The following is an 18,561-nucleotide window of genomic DNA, read 5'->3' as shown; positions in this document are numbered from 1 at the left end:
CTGACAATCCCTATCCTTCCTTATAAATACAATAATTAAATGTTTTTAAAAATAGATGTTCTATTAATAAAAATGTTAACTACAGTGACCAGCACTTTGTGTTTAACTTGTGCCAGTTGAATGCCCGAATATGTAAACATGCCTTTTTATCACGTTAGTCATTTAAAGGCCATCCCCTCGCTTATGATACCAGTATACCAGAGTTGAACAATGTTTGCTCCCTTTCTCTTCTGTGTATTTTTTGTAAATGTATAATAACTACAGCAGCACACAGGCTTTCATTACTCAAGACCAGCCTGATTTTAACATCATTTGTTTATTCAGCAACTGTATTTGTGACTTTGTTACTCCACCTTAATTTGAAATATATTTTTAGGAGAATCTGATCTCAATGAAGCAATAACAGAAGCAGGAAAAACATATGAAGAAATTGCCAGTCTCGTGGCAGAACAGGTATAAAAACTCTAATAGAATGCAAGTCAATCCAATACACATTACATGACCACATACAATGGGATTTCATCATGTTTTCCTTCTGCTCTGACTTTCTTGCCAGGGCTGGCTCCAGGCACCAGCGAAGGAAGCAGGTGCTTGGGGCGGCCAATAGAAAAGGGTGGCGCTCCGTCCGTTATTGGGGTGGCACGTCCAGGTCTGCGGCGGCAATTTGGCAGCGGGTCCTTCAGTCCCTCTCTTCCTCTTCGGCAGCACGCTTCAGTGGCAGCTCAATTGCTCCGCTTCAGTCTTCGGCGGCAATTCGGCAGCAACTCAATCGCTCCGCTTCTTCTTTTTTTTCTTTTTTTCGCCGCTTGGGGCAGCAAAAAAGCTGGAGCTGGCCCTGTTTCTTGGAGACTTACTTAATACATTTTACATCCATAAGAAAATCAATATTTTTACACACCACTCTTCAAGATTGCCTTATCATTTAAGTTTTTCAATAACTTTACTCCTGGGGACATTCTGTGTCAAAAAATGAAAAATTCTGCACATATTTTAAAATTCTGCAAATTTTATTTGTCAAAATAACACTACATAATCACACCGGTTTCAATTATTTTGGTAATTTATTTCAAAACACCTGCCAGCAAGTATGTCTGTAATGTTACAGAGACACAAATTCCCCCAGGAGTAGAGAGTTAAAGAAACCCCTATGACAACCCAGTTTTTGTTTCTCTGCCCCCTTCCTCCCCAGCCCAGCTGCAGGGCCCATCCTTGCCCAGATACCCAACCCCCCCAAATTCCCTCCCTGCCCTCCTTACCCCCTGGGGATTCAGAGGGAGAAACAGCCTGATGCTTGGTCCCAGGCTTGCACGGAGTTTCCTGCGTGCCACCCTCTCCTTCCCTCAGGACATGCTGGGAACTGAAGCTGCTAGGAATCCTCTAGCACTGCAGCCCATTTCTGTGGGGAAAAGAAATTCTGTGCACTCAACCTTAATTTCTGCAAAATTCTGCATTGCACACTGGCACAGAATTCCCCCGGGAGTAATAACTTGCATTATAAATTTATTTTTCTTTGTCAGCTGAAAGAACGGTGCTAGAAAAGGATCTCCTTTGGATCAGACATCTTGGCCTTCAAGAGATCAAATTGATTATCCCCACAACTGATTAAATGTGACCTTTTTGGTGTCAGCACAGTCTGTCAACTCTAGGTCTCCCACTGTTACTAATGCCATTAAGTAATGATGGGAAATTTTTCAACAACATTCTTAGTATGGACAGTGGCCTTCAATCTAGATCATGCTGCCCCTCATATGTATTGTTTTGTCTCATTACTTCATTGGGTTTAACTTGTAAGTCCCTAATTTTAAAAAAAGAATCCTGTACCTGCCTCAGTGTTCAAGCCTTAAATCTAGCTTTGTTTAGGACCTGTTGACTGTTCATGTAATGCTTAATCTCCAGAGTCCAAAGTTATTTTCAAATCCATAGTTACATTAGGAAGTGAAGGTGTTTAAAAACACAAATAACTTTTTGAACGCAATAGCTGGTTGGGTATATTTATCTGCACAGTGTGTATCTGTGCATAATGACTTGTTTTGTCACTGCTGTGTTTGGAAAAACTCTTCAGTGGAACCTTGAAATTAGCTACAATAATTTAAGTAAAATACAGAACACAAGCTTTTTAAAAGTGGCACTGAGTGTTTATCCTACTGATTTTATGTTCACTGAGGCCCTGGAACTTCTGTTCCCTGATATATCCTTATATATTAAAAATAATGGGTCAATCTTCACTACCTTTACATGTATTCCAGCTAAACATTAGACATTAAAGTGTTTTCAAAATCCATAAATTCTTGCCTTTATCTAGAACTAGTTATCTTTACATTGGGTGGCAGCGAATTTTAAATAGTCATCTTTTTCTCACGTTATACTTTTTTTTCTTTTGCCTCTGGATATTTTATTGGTCTTACAGCTCTTGTTCAATATGTGTAACTTTCTATTAAATTCTGACATTAATGTGGCATAATATTTCTTTATTAATAATTGCTGAATTCTCTTTATTAGCCAAGGAAAGATCTCCATTTTCTGATGGAAACTAATCACGAATACAAGGGATTTCTCGGTTGCTTCCCTGACATTATAGGAGCTCACAAGGTAACTTTTTGGGGGGCTGAGGGTGGGGGAAGGATGGGAGAGGAGTTCACAGGATATATGAACTTGGGGGCATAGTGAGGAGTAAAAGGGAGGGGTGTGCATGTGCAAAATCAATACTTTGCCTGTCCTGCACTCAGACATTCAATTTGCCCATACCCCTAATGTCAGTATTGCTGGAAACCTGTATGAAGATAGCAATGGAATCTTTGCAAATGAGAAATTCTCAGGGGAGGAGGGGATTTTTTTTTAAAGGCCTTTTTAAAAACTATTGTTTTTTAGCAATAATGTTCATGAAATTTCTAGTTTTTCATCAGCATTTATTCAACCTTAAAAGTAGTTTATAGTGGTGGAGGCTAATAATATCCTTTAACTTTATACAACTAATGAAGCTAATGTGACCATCAGATATAAGAACAGACCGATATTAATACAGAAAAAATTATACTATGTAAAATTGTATGAGCACACACCAAAAGGGCTCATTCTAAGTAGCTGACTTGCCAGGCACACCTTTAGTTCTCCCACTAATAAAGCACAAATGACTAAATATTCCTACTAAGATATTTTGCTAAACCCTGTTTATATTTGGATATCAGTGGTACAGTATATTAATATATGTAACACATAGGTTTTCTAGTTTTGAATGTTTGCATACATTTCAGAAAAACAATACTAATTATGACTTGTTTTCTAACTGAATATTTGTTTGTATCACAACATTTTTAAAAATTTTCTTGCCATTTAAATTTTCAATTCAGAGAACGCTTTCTCATTTTATACAGGACAAGCTACAAGCAAAACTGAATTTGACAACTTAATGTGTCTTGATATACTATATATTTAACTTTTCAAAACAATTTGAGGAATCTACCAGAACAGTTGTGTGAACCCACCCCAAATCCAAACACCCCACAATTTTTTAAAGTACATAAAATATTTTTCAAATCTGAACTTTGAAAAATGGCGCTGGGTAAATTTTGTTGGTTAAAGCCTAAAGCAAGAACCCTCACTAATAGAGAGCCTTTTCTCAAAGGATATTCTTTCACGCTAGCTGAATATTTAGTGTGAAGAGAGTGCATTTGAAACCAATTTTCTGTACATTTATTATTTTTTGCATTAAGTTTAGTTCTGTGAAACTCAGCCTCTATTCTTCCTAAGTCAAAGGCCACATAAACGTCATTAGGTCACTGATAGCAAATGGCTCCTTTTGGGAAATAAGTTCTCTTAAAGCAGTTTACGTTGCACAAATCTTGGATGAATAGGTCCTAGAAGCATTTGGAAGCTGGAAGTGTTTAGATATGTTCCATCTAGATCTCCATTATGTTTTGGAAGCTTGGCCTGTTGTCCCCTCCTATAAATATGTATGTTAACTTTTGTGTATCAAACCCTGTTTCAGTATGCTTGTAATCAGTGCTCATGTCTTCTGCCATTTCCTCCTTACTGGCATAATCAAAAGATATCTAAAATTAAACAACACGTTTTGGGGGAAAATATTGAAAGGCAAAATCATTTTTTGTACACATGCTATGGGTCTGTGTCTAGTTATTGTTTTAAGCCGATGATTCTCAAACTTTCATACAGGTGACCCCTTTCACATAGCAAGCCTCTGAGTGCGACCCACCCCCCATATAAATTAAAAACACTTTTAAAAATATATTTAACACCATTATAAATGCTGGAGGGAAAGCGCAGTTTGGAGTGGAGGCTGACAGCTCGCGACCCCCCCATGTAATAACGTTGTTACTGTCTGTGGGATCCCGACCCCCAGTTTTGAGAACCCCTGTTTTAAGCTAATATGATAACCTTTAATTGATTGCTGTTTTAATAATCCTGCATTTTGGTCCTAACAGGGAGCAATAGAAAAAGTGAAGGAAAGCGATAAATTAGTCGCAACCAGTAAAATAACACCACAGGATAAGCAGAACATGGTGAAGCGTGTAAGCACCATGGCTTATGCATTACAAGGTAAAACAAACTTGAAGTTCAGTGACAACGTTACAGACTTTGAAAGACTAGTTAAGGGGAAAATTTTAAAGGGAAATTCTGTGCTGCACTAAGAATAAGAATATCTAGCTCTTATTAAGCGCTTTTCATCCATAGATCTCAAAGAGCTTTACAAATTAGGTCCATATCCTCCCATTTTACATATGGTAAACTGAGGCACAAAGGGACAGTGACTTGCCCAAGGTCATCAGCAGGTCAGTGGCAGAGTCAGGAGTAGGATCCAGGCCTCCTGAGTCTCAGTCTAGGGCTCTAGCACTAGGCAATGCTGCCTTCCTAGGTTTGCGAGTAGAATTTTCTTCTAGGTAATGTCACCAACTGCATTTGCTGTTGAGAATTCGAGTCTGATAAAAAGCAAATGGTATTTTACTTGGTACCAAAATACTTTTTTTACAGACAAAGTTTTAGAGTTGGTGCAAGTACATTTTAGTTTCAAAGAAGAGGAGTAACTGGAGTCATTTATGGGAGAGAGCTGTACTCAGAAAACTTTTCACCCCAAACAAAACCAAAAAAAAAATAGTTTGTGTTAATTAATGATATTCTAGTTCTGTAACTGAATATGGAATCGGAAGGTGACTTGATGTGACCATTTTAATTTAGAAAAATTAATTTGTGAACCTGGACGTATTGACTCTTGAGGTTAGAACCAAATTCTGTCTCAAGTAATTACTGACTTCTTTTTTCCCCTCAGATTCAAGCAATTCCTTTTTAATCCCTAAATGTTAGTATTCTGGTCCTAATTGGCACTATTACAGGAACTGCTATAAACCTCTTTTGCTGGTATTACACACAAGCTATTTTTTATATTTGTTCAGCAAAAGGGATTACTATTTTCTAAGACAATAAAGATGTTTTTTAGGTTTGCTTGTGACCATATGGTTCCTTTCTTCAGAAACTTGGCTATTTTTGCCCATAATTATTTCTGGTTTTTATTAGCCTTGAAAAATATTGTTTCATTGCAGCAGACTAAGGGATTTTGAAAATGTATTTAACTGGGGGATGGGGGGGGGCATTTATCGTTTTGAAGGAGATACATTATGCCCATGATTCAGGCAAGCATTTAAGTATGGGCCTAACATTAAACATGTGCGTAAGTGCTTGCCTGAATCAGGATATAAAACTAATGAAGGCCATTGTTTCTTTCTTGAGGGTAGATCGCGCTAATTAATAAAAATGACTGCTTTTCACTTTTCATAAGAATGTGGATGTTAACCCCTATGTCCTTGCCAAATTCCAGTTTAGGTAATCCCGTTTTGCCTACAGTTTTTAGATTGGATACACTATCCTTTTTATTTCATTTAGTAAACTCTGTTGCTGTGTCCTATTGTATAACTGTTGATTGACACCAAAGGTGGCTGCATTTCAGTGACTGATGAATCCCTATTATGTGACGTAATTTGTTTGTAAAGTAATGTAAGCTCCATGGAGAAAAGACATTCTAAAAGTGCAAAGTAGTATTATTCCCAAAGTAATTGCACTGACTGGGTTTGGTGCTGAATTTGGTTTAAAAAAAAAAAAAAAGACTGCACTCCTAGTTAACACAGTAACTAATCCAAACTAATGAAACTGCTCTTGTTGCTGAGCATTTTTCTAAATTAATTTGTATCCTGTGTTTGATTACAGCGGAGATGAATCATTTCCACAGTAACCGGATTTATGACTACAATAACGTGATCCGCTTGTACCTGGAACAGCAGGCGCAGTTTTATGAAACGGTAAGCTGCAGCATTTCTAGTGCATGCTGTGAGGCCACTTATTTTATCTGTCAGAAACGCTAGCTGTGTATTACACATTCTGTATGTGCACATCTCTTTGAAAGCAGTTGCTTGAAAGGCAATTTTACATTTAGTTTAACAAAAAAGTACAGGAACAAAGGATGAACTGAAAGAACATTTTCTGTAGAGACTTCCAAAAACAAAACTTTGCAGCACATGGAACGTTACGTTTAATATATTACACTCAGATTAACTTCTTTAAAATAACATTATTAAAGCTGCTAAATCAAGCATCAGAAGTTAGGAAATACTTATGCTCATTTAATGAGCAGCTCTTTGATATTTTTACTCCTGGGGAAATTCTGCGTAACTGCAACGCAGCAGAAAAATGCCCCCCTGCAGAATCCCTTTGCTTCCTTGCAGGAAATGGTTTCTGTGAGGAAGCAAAGAGAAACTGCACCAGTGCTCACTCACCCCTCTTGGCAGCTCAGGTGCGTCTGTTCAAGCAGCTGGGGGGAGAGGTAAATCACTGGGGGGTGGGGGAGTTTGGTGATACCCTGGCCACCCAGGGATGTTAGTCCCAGGTGGTGGGGTGGGGGAAGGGGGAGTTGCACCTCTCCCTTCCCTGCACGGAGCAGCTGGAGCTGGGTCAGATCAAGCCCCAGAAACTTCCCCCGGCTGCCAGAAGCTCTGCACTGTGGAGGGGGGGTGGTGCCTGTATGGGGGTGAGGCTCGGGGGGGGGGGTACAGGGGAGGGGGAAAGTGTTGGAGCGGGGGAGCAGCTCCTTGTACAGTGGCCCCTCCCCCCACCTGTGCACCTGGAAACACAAACACACACACACACACACACACACACACCCTACCTTCCTCAGTATCAGGAGCCCCCTGCACCCAGAACTTCCCCCACCAAGCCCCTGAAGCCCCCACCCCACTGAGCCTCAGCCCCCCCGACCCCTGCCCCACTGAACCCCAATTAGCTGCACCCTGAACCCCCACCCCACCAAGCCCCAGTCCCCCCCCCAACTGAGCCCTAACCACCTTTGTCTCACCTCCCCCCTTGCAGAGTCTCATTCTCCCTGCACCCAGAACCTCGCACCGAGCCTGTGCACCTGGATTACCCCCCTGCATCCAGACCCCCCTGTTCCCACTGAGCTGCAAATAAAATTTCTGCAAAATTCTGCATATTTTATTTGTCAAAATAACACAATATAATCACACCATTTTCAATTATTTGCTGACAAATATTTTGAAATAAATTACTAAAATAATTGAAAATGGTGTGATTATATTATGTTATTTTGACAAATTATAAAGAATTTTGCAGAGTTGTAAAATATTGTGTGCAGAATATTTAATTTTTTGGTGCAGAATTCTCTCAGGAGTAAATTTTGTTTTCTCTTCATTGTTCAGTATAGGGCCATGTGCCTTATTTACTGCACGCTCTTCAAACCCTGCTGTGAAGACAGACATTACTTGCCTCATGGACCTTTCTATGGTGCTCAACTGAAGTCACTGGGAGCTATGCTTTCAGCATATAAAGGGCTATAGAATGCTAACTACTCTGAAAAATCAAGTCCAAGGCATCTCAAATAGGGTACCTAAAATTAGTGGCTACTTTTGACCTTCATTTCTCTCATCTTTCTGTCTGTAAATGGAAATAATATCCCTCTCACTCATCACACAGAGACATTGTGAAAATAGATTAATTAGTGTTTGACTAGTGTGCAGTAAATAAGGCCTAGAAACATACGTTGACCAACAAGGAAAAAACCAAAATATTGAGTAGTTGCTCATTCAGTGAGCACCATCCATCCAGTGCACTGAATGAGGCAAGGTCCTGTGGAAAAACTAGTATGTGATCATGTAATCAAAGACTGTACAATGATGCATATGCACAAAATGTCTTGTTAAGTTTGCATAGGCAACCTTAATTCTGGTTTTTCCTAACTTTTGAGTGCTCCACTTAGCAAACTTGATGTTTTCTTTAATGTAGTAGTATTTGTGAATAATTTATTAGGGTTTTTCAAAATGCAAACTAATAAAACAGAAATGTCATCATGTGGCATCAGTAGAATAGGAGCCTTTTATATTCACAGCATAGACCATTGCCACTTGAACTAATGGAGTAACTAATAGCAATAATAAATTGTCATTTTCTGTGGGGACCAGCACTAAAAGGTGATGAGAGAGACACTTTGCAAGTAGATTTCATGGATATTTGCTGACAACAGAAGAATAGTTAGACTCAAGAAACCTGGGTTTCTCTTCAGGCTCTGGAGGGGAGTGTGTTTTAGTAGGAACACTCTTCTGCGTGTTCCACACCCCTGGCTCCTTGTCCCAGTCCCATTCTTCTTGCTTATCCAGTCCCAGTCTCCATTCTTCAGGCTTCTTGTTCAAGGCCTATTTCCCGTCTTCCCAGTCTGCTTGTCCTAGTCCCAGTCTCCATGCCCAGACAGTCCCAGTTGCTTTCTCCTGCCCCAACTCCCTCATCCAATCTTTGCCCCCACCCCGTCCTGGCTCCCAATCCCACTCAGCCTCCTACCCAGGCTCCTCATCAAATCTGTTTTCTCCCCACTGCCCATTTCCCTCATCTGAGTCTTTCCCCAGCCACTCCCAGCTGCACCCCATCTGCTTGTCAAATCTGTCTTCCTTTTCCTCTGCCCCTCCTCTGCCTATTGGTTTACAGTCTCAATCTCCCTTATCTCCTAATCTGATTTTAGAGACCACTCCCCCACCCACTGCCAACTGGTTCCTGGTTTTGCCTCCCATGATTTCCACACCATCTCCCAGTCTCTTCCTATCCCCCAGTCAGAGTTTCTCTCCTCTCCGCCAGCCCAGTTTTCCCAGACTCCTTGTCCTAAACTATTACTGTCCTTCTTTCCCTCCCCCCAGTCCAGCTTTTGTCCCCTGTATTCATATCAGACCACTTCCTCCTCCATGGTGCCAGCAGGGGCATCATTGGAAGCACAGGAGACAGGCTCCCTGCTCTGTTCTGGTGTCTGGGCCAGAGCAGCTATTATAGGGTTACTATACGTCCGTATTTTCCCTGACATGTCCTGCTTTTTAGTTGTTAATCACTGTCCGGGAGGATTTTTTAATTATATATAAATGTCTGGAAAATACAGAGGTATGATAACCCTACCTACTGCCCCTCTCCTCTTGGGGTGTCAGCTCGCTGCGGATTCCAACCCCCCCCATGCTGCTGCAACCCCGCGCCTGCAGTGGCATCTCTGCAGACAGCTGCAGGGGACCTGCGGCTGCTTCTCCCTCCTCCGAGCATTCTCTGGCAGAGCCTCAGTCTTCCCCCCGTTCCCCCCCCCCCAGACCCGGCCGTGCAAGGAGCCCCCCCACCAGCAGTCCATGCAGCCAGGACTGCCTCCCCCGCGGAGCTGCTGCCGGGTCCCAGCGCAGGGGAAAGTTTCTCGGCACATGGTGGCGGCTCCCGGGAGCCCAAGCTCCCCCACCCGGGAAGGGCCCGCATTGCAGCACCTCCCGCAGCTGCCTGGCCTGAGCTGCCGCAGCCTCACCAGGTCCGGCTGGGTGCGGGGTGGAGGCTCCCCTGAGCCCAGGGGCAAGGCCCGGGCCACGCACGCAGCACTTCTCTGCTCCAGCCCGGCCAGAGAGGGAGCCTGCAGCTGGGGTGCAGCCTCGCAGGTGGGAGCGCGCTGGGGCTGGGATGCCCAGCTTGGGAGCAGGCCTGGGGCCCAAAGCAACTTCCCGCCCCCTGGCTGCTGCTGCTGCGTGGGGGAAGCGCCCGGCCGGGGGAGCAGGGACTGGAGAGCGGTGGGAGCCCGGGGAGGAAGTGGCTGTTTCAGATGGCTGGGAGGGATGGGGAATGTAGTGAGCTCAGGGGAGGAGGCGCGGCTGGGATTTGGGGAAAGGGGCCAATAGGGCAGAGGGGGGGCAGAGTTGGGACAGGGACTTTGGATGAGGAAGGGGTTGGAATGGGTGCGGGGAAGGGGTGGAGTTGGGGCAGGGCCAGGGGCCCTGTGGAGTGTCCTCCTTTTTCAGTGTACAAATATGGTAACCCTAAGCTATTACAGGTTGTGCCCTGATGGCTGGAGCATGCTCAGTTGTCCTGTGAGGATGGTGCATGCAGAGTCAAGGGAGCACTAGGAGATAGGAGGGGGTTGAACATACTCCTTGAGGACTGAATCTTCAGAGAATTTAGCTGTTAAACTTTTACATATCTAATGGGCAGGTGTGAACTGCAACTTTTCAAAGGCTTCTAGTTTGACCAAATTTGGTTGGATTTTCCTGGGGACAGCAAATGGCCCATTCCTGATACAAAAGACCAAAATGCCTAATTTTAAGTCTCTGCTCCAAAGCATGATCTCTTAAAAGAAAAGTTTGCTAGAATTTTTTAACATGTGCATAACAATGTATTTTTATGTAGGCTCATTCTCAGAAATCGCTAAACCATTTTCACTGAAATTTTCAAAAAGATTCAGCCTGAGACAGAAACCTAGCCTGGAAAATTTCAGCCCAAGTGATTAAAGTTTGGCATACAACTGAAAAACACGGTCTTACAGTATTGGGCAACTTTAATAGGTGATGCTACCAGAATATAATAGAAAAGACAAGAAAACAATTTCACATTCCAAAAAAGAAATCGAAGTTGAAAGCATAAAGTGAACAAAACAGAAATTTATGGTGTATGCACAAAAAGGACAATATAAATAAGGATCCTAATGAACTTAACCAAAACTGCAAGATAAATTACCGGAGTCACTCACTGAGTTCTGTTGGCAGAACTTTGGCTGTGGGCGCTAAGAATTGGAAAGTTTTCTGACAAATAAGGGCATAAATGCATATTTACTGTAACCTCTGCTCTACAAGAGTACCCAGAGCTGGTCGGTGTTTCCTTACAAAGTGGATGGAACTGGCCTGGCCTGGCCAAGAGATGTATTGAATCAGCCTCTGCCAGACCAGATTTTACAGCTCTGTTGACAGAATCACACAGAGAAGGATGGTGATAATGACCCCCTATCGGCCAGATTTCACTCTCTGGTGCAGCTGCCAAGCAGGCTCTGGGGTATGTGCAATTAGCATTACCCCTGCTCTCTCCAGGGTGAACGTGGCCAAAACTGCAAATTAAGCCCCCTCCAGGGTGGTGTAAAATAGCTTTAGCGTAAATGAGAATTGGGTCCTATGGCAAGTGGCCAGCCCAACTATTAATACTATGAATAACACAAGAGAACATGCAATAATAGTATGTTCTTGAGTAAAATAGTAACTGGCAGCTAAGTGACCCCATCAGAAACACCTAACGGATTAAAATTATTGTCCAGACATCATGGTTGCATGTGTCTGGAAAAAATACCCAGTGTGAATGACAGATCACACCTAGTCAGTTTGTTAAATCCAAGCATGCATGGGTTTATGTGCATGTCCCCCTTTTTGATATTAGTTCAAGAATTCTCATCCACCAAGTACTAATGTAAATTGCATCCACATTTGCTGGCAGGAGCTCAAGACCTTCTTAGCCTAAAGAGTTAAGCTTTAATGGGTGAGTTTTTTTTTTTTTTAATTTAAACAAAGTTGCAGCACTGCCTTAGCAAATGACAATTGTCCAAATACTGAAGAAAGAATGCACTGTTATGGTTTGGAGCTTTATCTATTAGGATTACATTTAAATGTTTTATTGCTGAACTTTAGCAGGGCATTAATTGGCTGTCATTTCATATAACTGCCCTTCAAGTGTTCAACATGAACTTCTAAAACCAGAACTTAATAGATGACTGAAAGGAAAGCAAATGGTCTTAAATTAAGTGTGTATCTAGTTGGCGCTGATATCCCCATTGTCAAGCTGTCTGGAGTGACTCAGGAGCATGAGTACTAACCAGCCTCAGAGCAGACTGTTACTAACCAGGGCACAAACCCCAAACTGGCAGTACATTCTATACTCAGATTTCACCAACCAAGTATTAAGTGTGCACTACTCAAGCACCATAACAGCTGTAACATGGAGCTAGGTAGTCCTCTTGGGTACTCCAGTCTATCTTGCCACCCTGGCAAGCCTGCCTTTGTGATAGATGTTCCCTTACACAAAAAAATCACAGCAATATTCAGGTTATTCCCAGTCCCAAAAAAAAGTCACTTACCCCAGGTCAGTTGTACCCTACATCTCTCACAAAAGATGACATTTGTAGCCAGTCCTATAATAAACTAACTAAGACCTGGTCTACACTGGGGGGGAGGGAGGAGAATCGATCTAAGTTACACAACTTCAGCTATGTGAATAATGTAGCTGAAGTGGACGTACTTAGATCCACTTATGGTGGTGTCTTCACCCCGGTGAGTCAACTGCTGCTGCTCCCCTGTCAACTCCACCTGCGCCTCTCACTGCGCTGGAGTACAGGAGTTGACGGGAGAGTGCTCGGGGTCGATTTATCGTGTCTAGACTAGACACGATAAATCGACCCCCGCTTAATCGATCGTTGCCTGCCAATCCGGCAGGTAGTAAAGACATACTCTAAGGCAGGGGTTCTCAAACTGGGGGTTGGGACCCTTCAGGGGGTCACGAGGTTATTATATAGGGGGTCATGAGCTGTCAGCCTCCACCCCAAACCCTGCTTTGCCTCCAGCATTTATAATGGTGTTAAATATAAAAAAAAGTTTTTAATTTATAAGGGCGGGTCGCACTCAGAGGCTTGCTATGTGAAAGGGGTCACCAGTACAATAGTTTGAGAACCACAGCCTTAAGGTTTATTAACTAAGAAAAGAAATTAGCTATTTACAAGATTAAAGTAAGTAAATATACACACACAAGAGTTACCCTAATGATCCAAAAGGGTAACAGAAGATGCTGTAATATGCAGGCTTGTATGTCCTTTGGGGCTAAACCAGGCCAAGTCCTGGGGAGCTCTTGTTTATGCTTAGTAATCTTCACCCCTCAGAATTCAAGCAGCATAGAGATAGTTCCTTCCTTCAGGGATATTTTACTCCTGGGGGAATTCTGCACCAAAAAATTAAAAATTCTGCACACTATTTTAAAATTCTGCAAAGTTTATTTGTCAAACTAACACTACATAATCATGCCAGTTTCAATTTGGTAATTTATTTCAAAATACCTGTAACAATAAAAACACACTCTCTCCCCCTTCTCCTGGTAGAGAGAGCGAGAGAGAGAGAGAGTTAAAGAAACCCCTATGACAACCCACAACCCCTCCCCCTGAGTCCAGCCATGGGGCCCCTCTCCCAGCCAATATACCTGAATCCCCTGACACCCAGCCTTCTCCTCCCAGAACCCAGCCGTGGCCCCTCCAGCCCAGACACCAGCCCCCTCCCTCCCAGAACCCAGCCGACCCCCCAGAGCCCAGCTGTGCCCTCTCCCTCCCTCCCAGAACCCAGCTGTAAGGCCCCCTCAGTGCAGACACACTTGCCCTCCCCAGCCAAGAGCCCAGCTGTGCCCCCCACAGCCCAGACACCCTGTCCTCCTACCGCCCAGGGATGCAGAAGAGGAAACAGCCTGCTTCTGAGTCCTGTGCTTGTGTGGAGTTTCCTGCGCACCACTGTCTCCTTCCCTCAGGGCATGTTGGGAATTGCAGCTGCCAGGAACCCTCCTGCTCCTCCCCGCAGTGTCTTCTATGTGTAAGCTGGGCTCTGCTGGGTCCAGAAGCCCCTAATGGCGGCCAGCAGCACTGCAGCCAATTTCTGTGAGAGAAAGGAAATTATGTTTAAAAAACATTAATTTCTGCAAAATTCTGCATTGCACACCCCCAGGAGTAATATTTACTCTCTTCCCTCAAAATTCAAACTGATGGGATGAGTCCACCTACACCTCTCTTCATGGGTGTGTGTAGGGGGAGGCAATCAACAAAGTCTTTATTCTTTGAGGTTTCACAATGGCTGATTTGGTTTCAGTGGGCCTTCTTGGTGGGCAGGACCAACACCTTCTGTGTCTCTATTGCCGTTTGATGACTTACACAATTACAGAGCATTACAATGCAAACGCCTAATATAACCTTATAACATCTGTACCGCATTTATAAGATTATGAAATGATTGTAGGATGCTGCATGTATTAAAGTATAAACACTAAACATATTCTTAAATCTAATACATATTTTAGCACTAACACACCGATGAGCAAGACTGGTTTCTGGCTATGCATTTGTCATTTTTCAGTGAGGTCTAGGGGCGTTGGCATGAGCTGGCACCTGCTCTGCCAGCGTGTCACCCATCAAAATGAAAGTTCTCTCCAATTTAAATTTAAAAAATAACTGTGTGCAAATCATTGCAAGTGATAGTCAGTGTCTCAAAGTACATCTGAGGCCAAAGCACAGATCCAAATTCCTGTAAACAGGAAGTGGTAGGAGTCTAATCTCCCCACAAATCAACAATGAGGGATAGTATGTTGGGATAGTGTGTGTGGAATAAGTTTGATTTTAGCCCATACAAAGGACTTAAGAAGAAAACACTAGCACCACAGTATAGGGTTGGATTTTAGGGGATTTCCAGAAAAGTTCTTTCCTGGTTGTCTGTGTGTGTTTTTCCTTTCCAGTGTAGAAGGCAAATAACATGCCAACAACATGGGAAAGTAGAAGAAAGGAAATATTACTACTTTACTTTGGTTCCCAGTAGCTGTATAACTTTAAGTAGCTGAAAGAGAGTTATATTATGCTTATTCTCCACTAGCCTTTTTCCCTTAGTCTCAGACTCCTAGACCTACTTCAGAGTTGCATATTGGTAAGTGGTTTCAAAACGATGCAATTTACATTTTGAGGAGCCAGAAGATGATGTGGCTTAAAGTATAAGTAACCTTACTCTAATTTACACGTTCTTAACTCCCTTTTCTTGTTGCTCTCGGTCCACTTCTTTCAGTCCCTCAGTGTGTTACTGGTAGTATTGGTGGATGAAACCTTGAGGGGGTTTTATTTGGCGTAACATACATGTTGGGGGAGCGTCTTGAGAAGTTGTAAGTTTTGAATTGAGACTCCTATGCTCAGATGCCCCTCTGAATTTGTACCAGAATATTTGTGGTTAAAGCCACTTAGAGTCTAAAAAATTAATTTTACTTATAAAAAAATCATGAGAGAGGAATTGAACAGCTTAAAGGATTGGTAATGCAATATGAAACCTTTTGCCCCTGGGTGAGCAGAAATGGTTGTTGCTATTAAGTGGATCTTCAGTCTAATGAATTGTTTGTCTCACTGCAATTGCTACTGGACAAGTCACAAAAAGCATCACATCAATTTGCGCTAATTGGCAACTATGGGGTCTCTGCAGAAAAGCACCGAATGGGCCTTAAGAATTACTGAACCTCTTGCCACTGAAGTGTTCCTCGAGGTCAGGGCTGAGGCACATCGGTACAATAGTGTAGGAACCTTGCACTGGCACTGCCCATATTATATGTGTTCCCTCAATAACTAGAGGTATGGGGAGTCCAAAGCTGTCAATCCAATATCTTTCATGAACACTAAATATACAGAATCATTAATTGGGGTAGGAAAGCACTGCATCTACTAATACTGTTTTCCTGAGTTGAACATTTAATATTTGAGGAATGAATCAACTGAAATTTTCTTGGCAGAGAGCACTAAGATGAGCATGAAAGCTATGAAATTTAAATGTGTAAAGTAGTCATGCTATTCATGTGTTCTGTTTTTGTTCCAGATTGCACAAAAGCTGAGGCAGGCACTTGGCCGCTTTCCGGTGATGTAGAAATAAACTGGGATGGCTAATGAAGAACAACTCCAAAGTGCTTTTCTGATTTGGGGGCAATGCGACTAAAAAGTTTGTTAGTCTTTGTCATCCAAGAAACCAAAAAACACCACACCAAAAGGAAAAAAATCTGAATTGCAAAAAAGTTAAAATAATTTAAGATGTTTACTTTTATCCATCTTAGTCTTTGCCATCCAAAAAAAACAAACAAACAAAATCTGAATTGCAAAAAGAGGTGACAATAATTTGATGTTTACTTCTTCAGCCTAAATGCACCAGTTGTTTAGGTCTATATTTATCTTGAACACTCTCCCTCCATAGCTATCTTTTAAACAAAAGCTGTCTCTTGCTGGAAAGTGCTTTCAATTGTAGGGATTGAAATTGTCAAACTATTCTGTGTTGCCATGGATTACAAACAGATTCATGGTTTGTCATAAATTCTTCCAGTTTGCTCTTAACTAGTGTCAGATGACGAGGTATTTTTTCATTTTAAAAAAGTGAATACGCCAGAAAAAGATGGTTTTTATATTTTTTATTTTCCTTATATACCATTCAGCCTTTTGTTGGGATTCTTTTCAGCAGTTATATAAAGTTTGTGTATGTTTCAGTTGCACACAGGATAAACTCTTAATTGTTTTGTTTGGTGTTGCTCTATATGGTTGTGCTTTCCAACATGTACTTCCAGCACACAGTCTCCATAACATGCTGGCTGGTAAATTGTTCACTTTTTTCCATAATTACTTAATATTCCGTTCTTGTGGAACAAAGCCTTAGAGCTTGTATGTGTGTTGGGCTCTCCCTCCCTTCCTGGCCATGCACTGTGCAAAGAAGAGACATTAACCAAGGAAAGAGCCATTCCAGGAAACTAGAAAAATATTCTATCACACCAGCAGTCTGACCACATTAAATATTATGCAGCAATGGGCTACCTCTAATAGGGTACTCAGTGCTGTGTCCTGGCCGTCATTCTCCCCTTTGCCCTACAGAAGTCAGAGTATCCGCAGAGATGACACTTCCAGTCACTTTTGACCCCAAGTGACAGGAGTCCCCAGATTACTACCCAACTCAGGTTTTCACATAGTAGCATAACATGCTACTAGCTCCCATTCAGATTTAAAAAAAAAAAAAAAAAAAAGACACTAAAAAAGAAAGGGGAAAAAAAAAATTCGAGTGCAAACTGAAGCGTGACCTCTGAGATGTTGAATAAAATCCAGGATGTATGGCAAGTAAGTTATTAAAAAATAATATTGTAGTTGTAAATGAAGTATGGTGTTCACAGCACATGAAAGGCACAGTTATTGTCTTTACTAGCAAAGTGCCACTAAACAACTAGACTTTAGGCAAACTTGTATATAGTTACCATCCAGTATTTCACTTAATGCCACAAGCAAGCCAGGATGCCAAACTGCAGCTTTTGCTAAAATCTTCCCTCAAATATAAACAACTTAAGGAATAATTTATTTTACCCACAAAGCCATGTTAAGTGACGGGTACATTCTGTTGGTTCTATTGTTGCCTTACTCTGTTGTGTATTGCTGTTATTTTTGTGAAATATTTTTACAATAAAAAAAATCTGGATCTGCCTGAATAACATGAAACAAACAAAAAATCACTAAGCCTGAGTCCAGATGCTCCTTAGTGGCACGGGTTTTGTTCATATTTTATAAATACTTTTTGTTTTCCCTCAATTTAGTTTTCTTCCAAATTCCATAGAGCAGTGTTTGATACAGCCATTTAAATATATGTACAAATTGTAAAGAATGTGTATAAATGTTTTACACCAAATGTAAGATCTTTCCTGCATGTAGAAGCAACTTATAAAATAAATTGTTATGATGTACAGTAAATTCTGAAAGCACCTTTTCAAAGCAACATTTTTTCAGCCTTTGAATATTCACTTTGCTGTGAGGAAAGTTCTTTGTAACTGGGTCTTAGCTGGGAGGATTTCTTTTTACCAAGCTTTGAGCTGACCCTGATGGACTAAGTTGCAGGTTTTGAATCTTTTACTGGACATGGTTTGGGAATCTTGGCATAAGGTGTGCATTTCCAGTGTGGGGAAGCTGTGTTTGTAGCACCTATGTCAGACATATAAAACTATTTAAAACAAGCAAAGCTGTTTCAGTTTTAGAAAATAATAAATTCTTTAGACTAATATATATTTATGTATACCCGTAAGACTGTTTTCTTAAGATCATACAGCTTCTTAACTTGAAGATGTAGTGTGAGGTGCAAATGTGTCCTACATTGCTTTGCTTCATCAGATTATGGAACCTGGCCAGCAGAGGAAAGAAAAAGCATCCTTACTATTTACATAAAGAATGTAGGAGAGAAGGCAAATACCATACTGCTCAATTCTGCTGCCTGTGAGTTAAAAAAACAATCAAGAAGTATCTTGATATTGCTAGAGGAAGATGGGTCCATGAGAAGAAAGTGGTCTATGGAGTGAAAATGTTGGCAGGTTCTTGGCTTAATTAAAGGGGAAGTGAGGAGATCATTCAGTTAGTGGCAGGGATTTGGAGAGCACAGCAGTGCAAGATTTTCCTAGCTGTAATACTAACACTCACCACTCCCACCTAGCAATAAAATGTGA

The 18,561-nt window shown here is 41.8% G+C and overlaps 1 protein-coding gene across 6 annotated transcripts in view; it reads left to right on the top strand.

Moving 5' to 3' along the window:
• The window catches only part of LOC117874810 (probable palmitoyltransferase ZDHHC14), a 343,602-nt gene extending 326,483 nt beyond the window's left edge, over positions 1–17,119 (top strand). For all 6 annotated transcript variants that reach the window (XM_034765318.1, XM_034765321.1, XM_034765317.1 and 3 more), the window contains 5 exons: positions 377–453; positions 2,500–2,589; positions 4,440–4,554; positions 6,214–6,305; positions 15,924–17,119. In XM_034765318.1, coding sequence (XP_034621209.1) covers positions 377–453; positions 2,500–2,589; positions 4,440–4,554; positions 6,214–6,305; positions 15,924–15,971 — 422 coding nt within the window. In that variant the 3' untranslated portion in view covers positions 15,972–17,119. The remainder of the gene's footprint in view (positions 1–376; positions 454–2,499; positions 2,590–4,439; positions 4,555–6,213; positions 6,306–15,923) is intronic.
• The last annotated feature ends 1,442 nt before the right edge of the window (positions 17,120–18,561 follow it).

Source organism: Trachemys scripta, chromosome 3 (genome assembly GCF_013100865.1).
Source record: "Trachemys scripta elegans isolate TJP31775 chromosome 3, CAS_Tse_1.0, whole genome shotgun sequence".
Lineage (NCBI taxonomy): Eukaryota > Metazoa > Chordata > Testudines > Emydidae > Trachemys > Trachemys scripta.
Note: the sequence above shows the minus strand (reverse complement) of the source record. Positions and strands in the feature narration are given on the sequence as shown.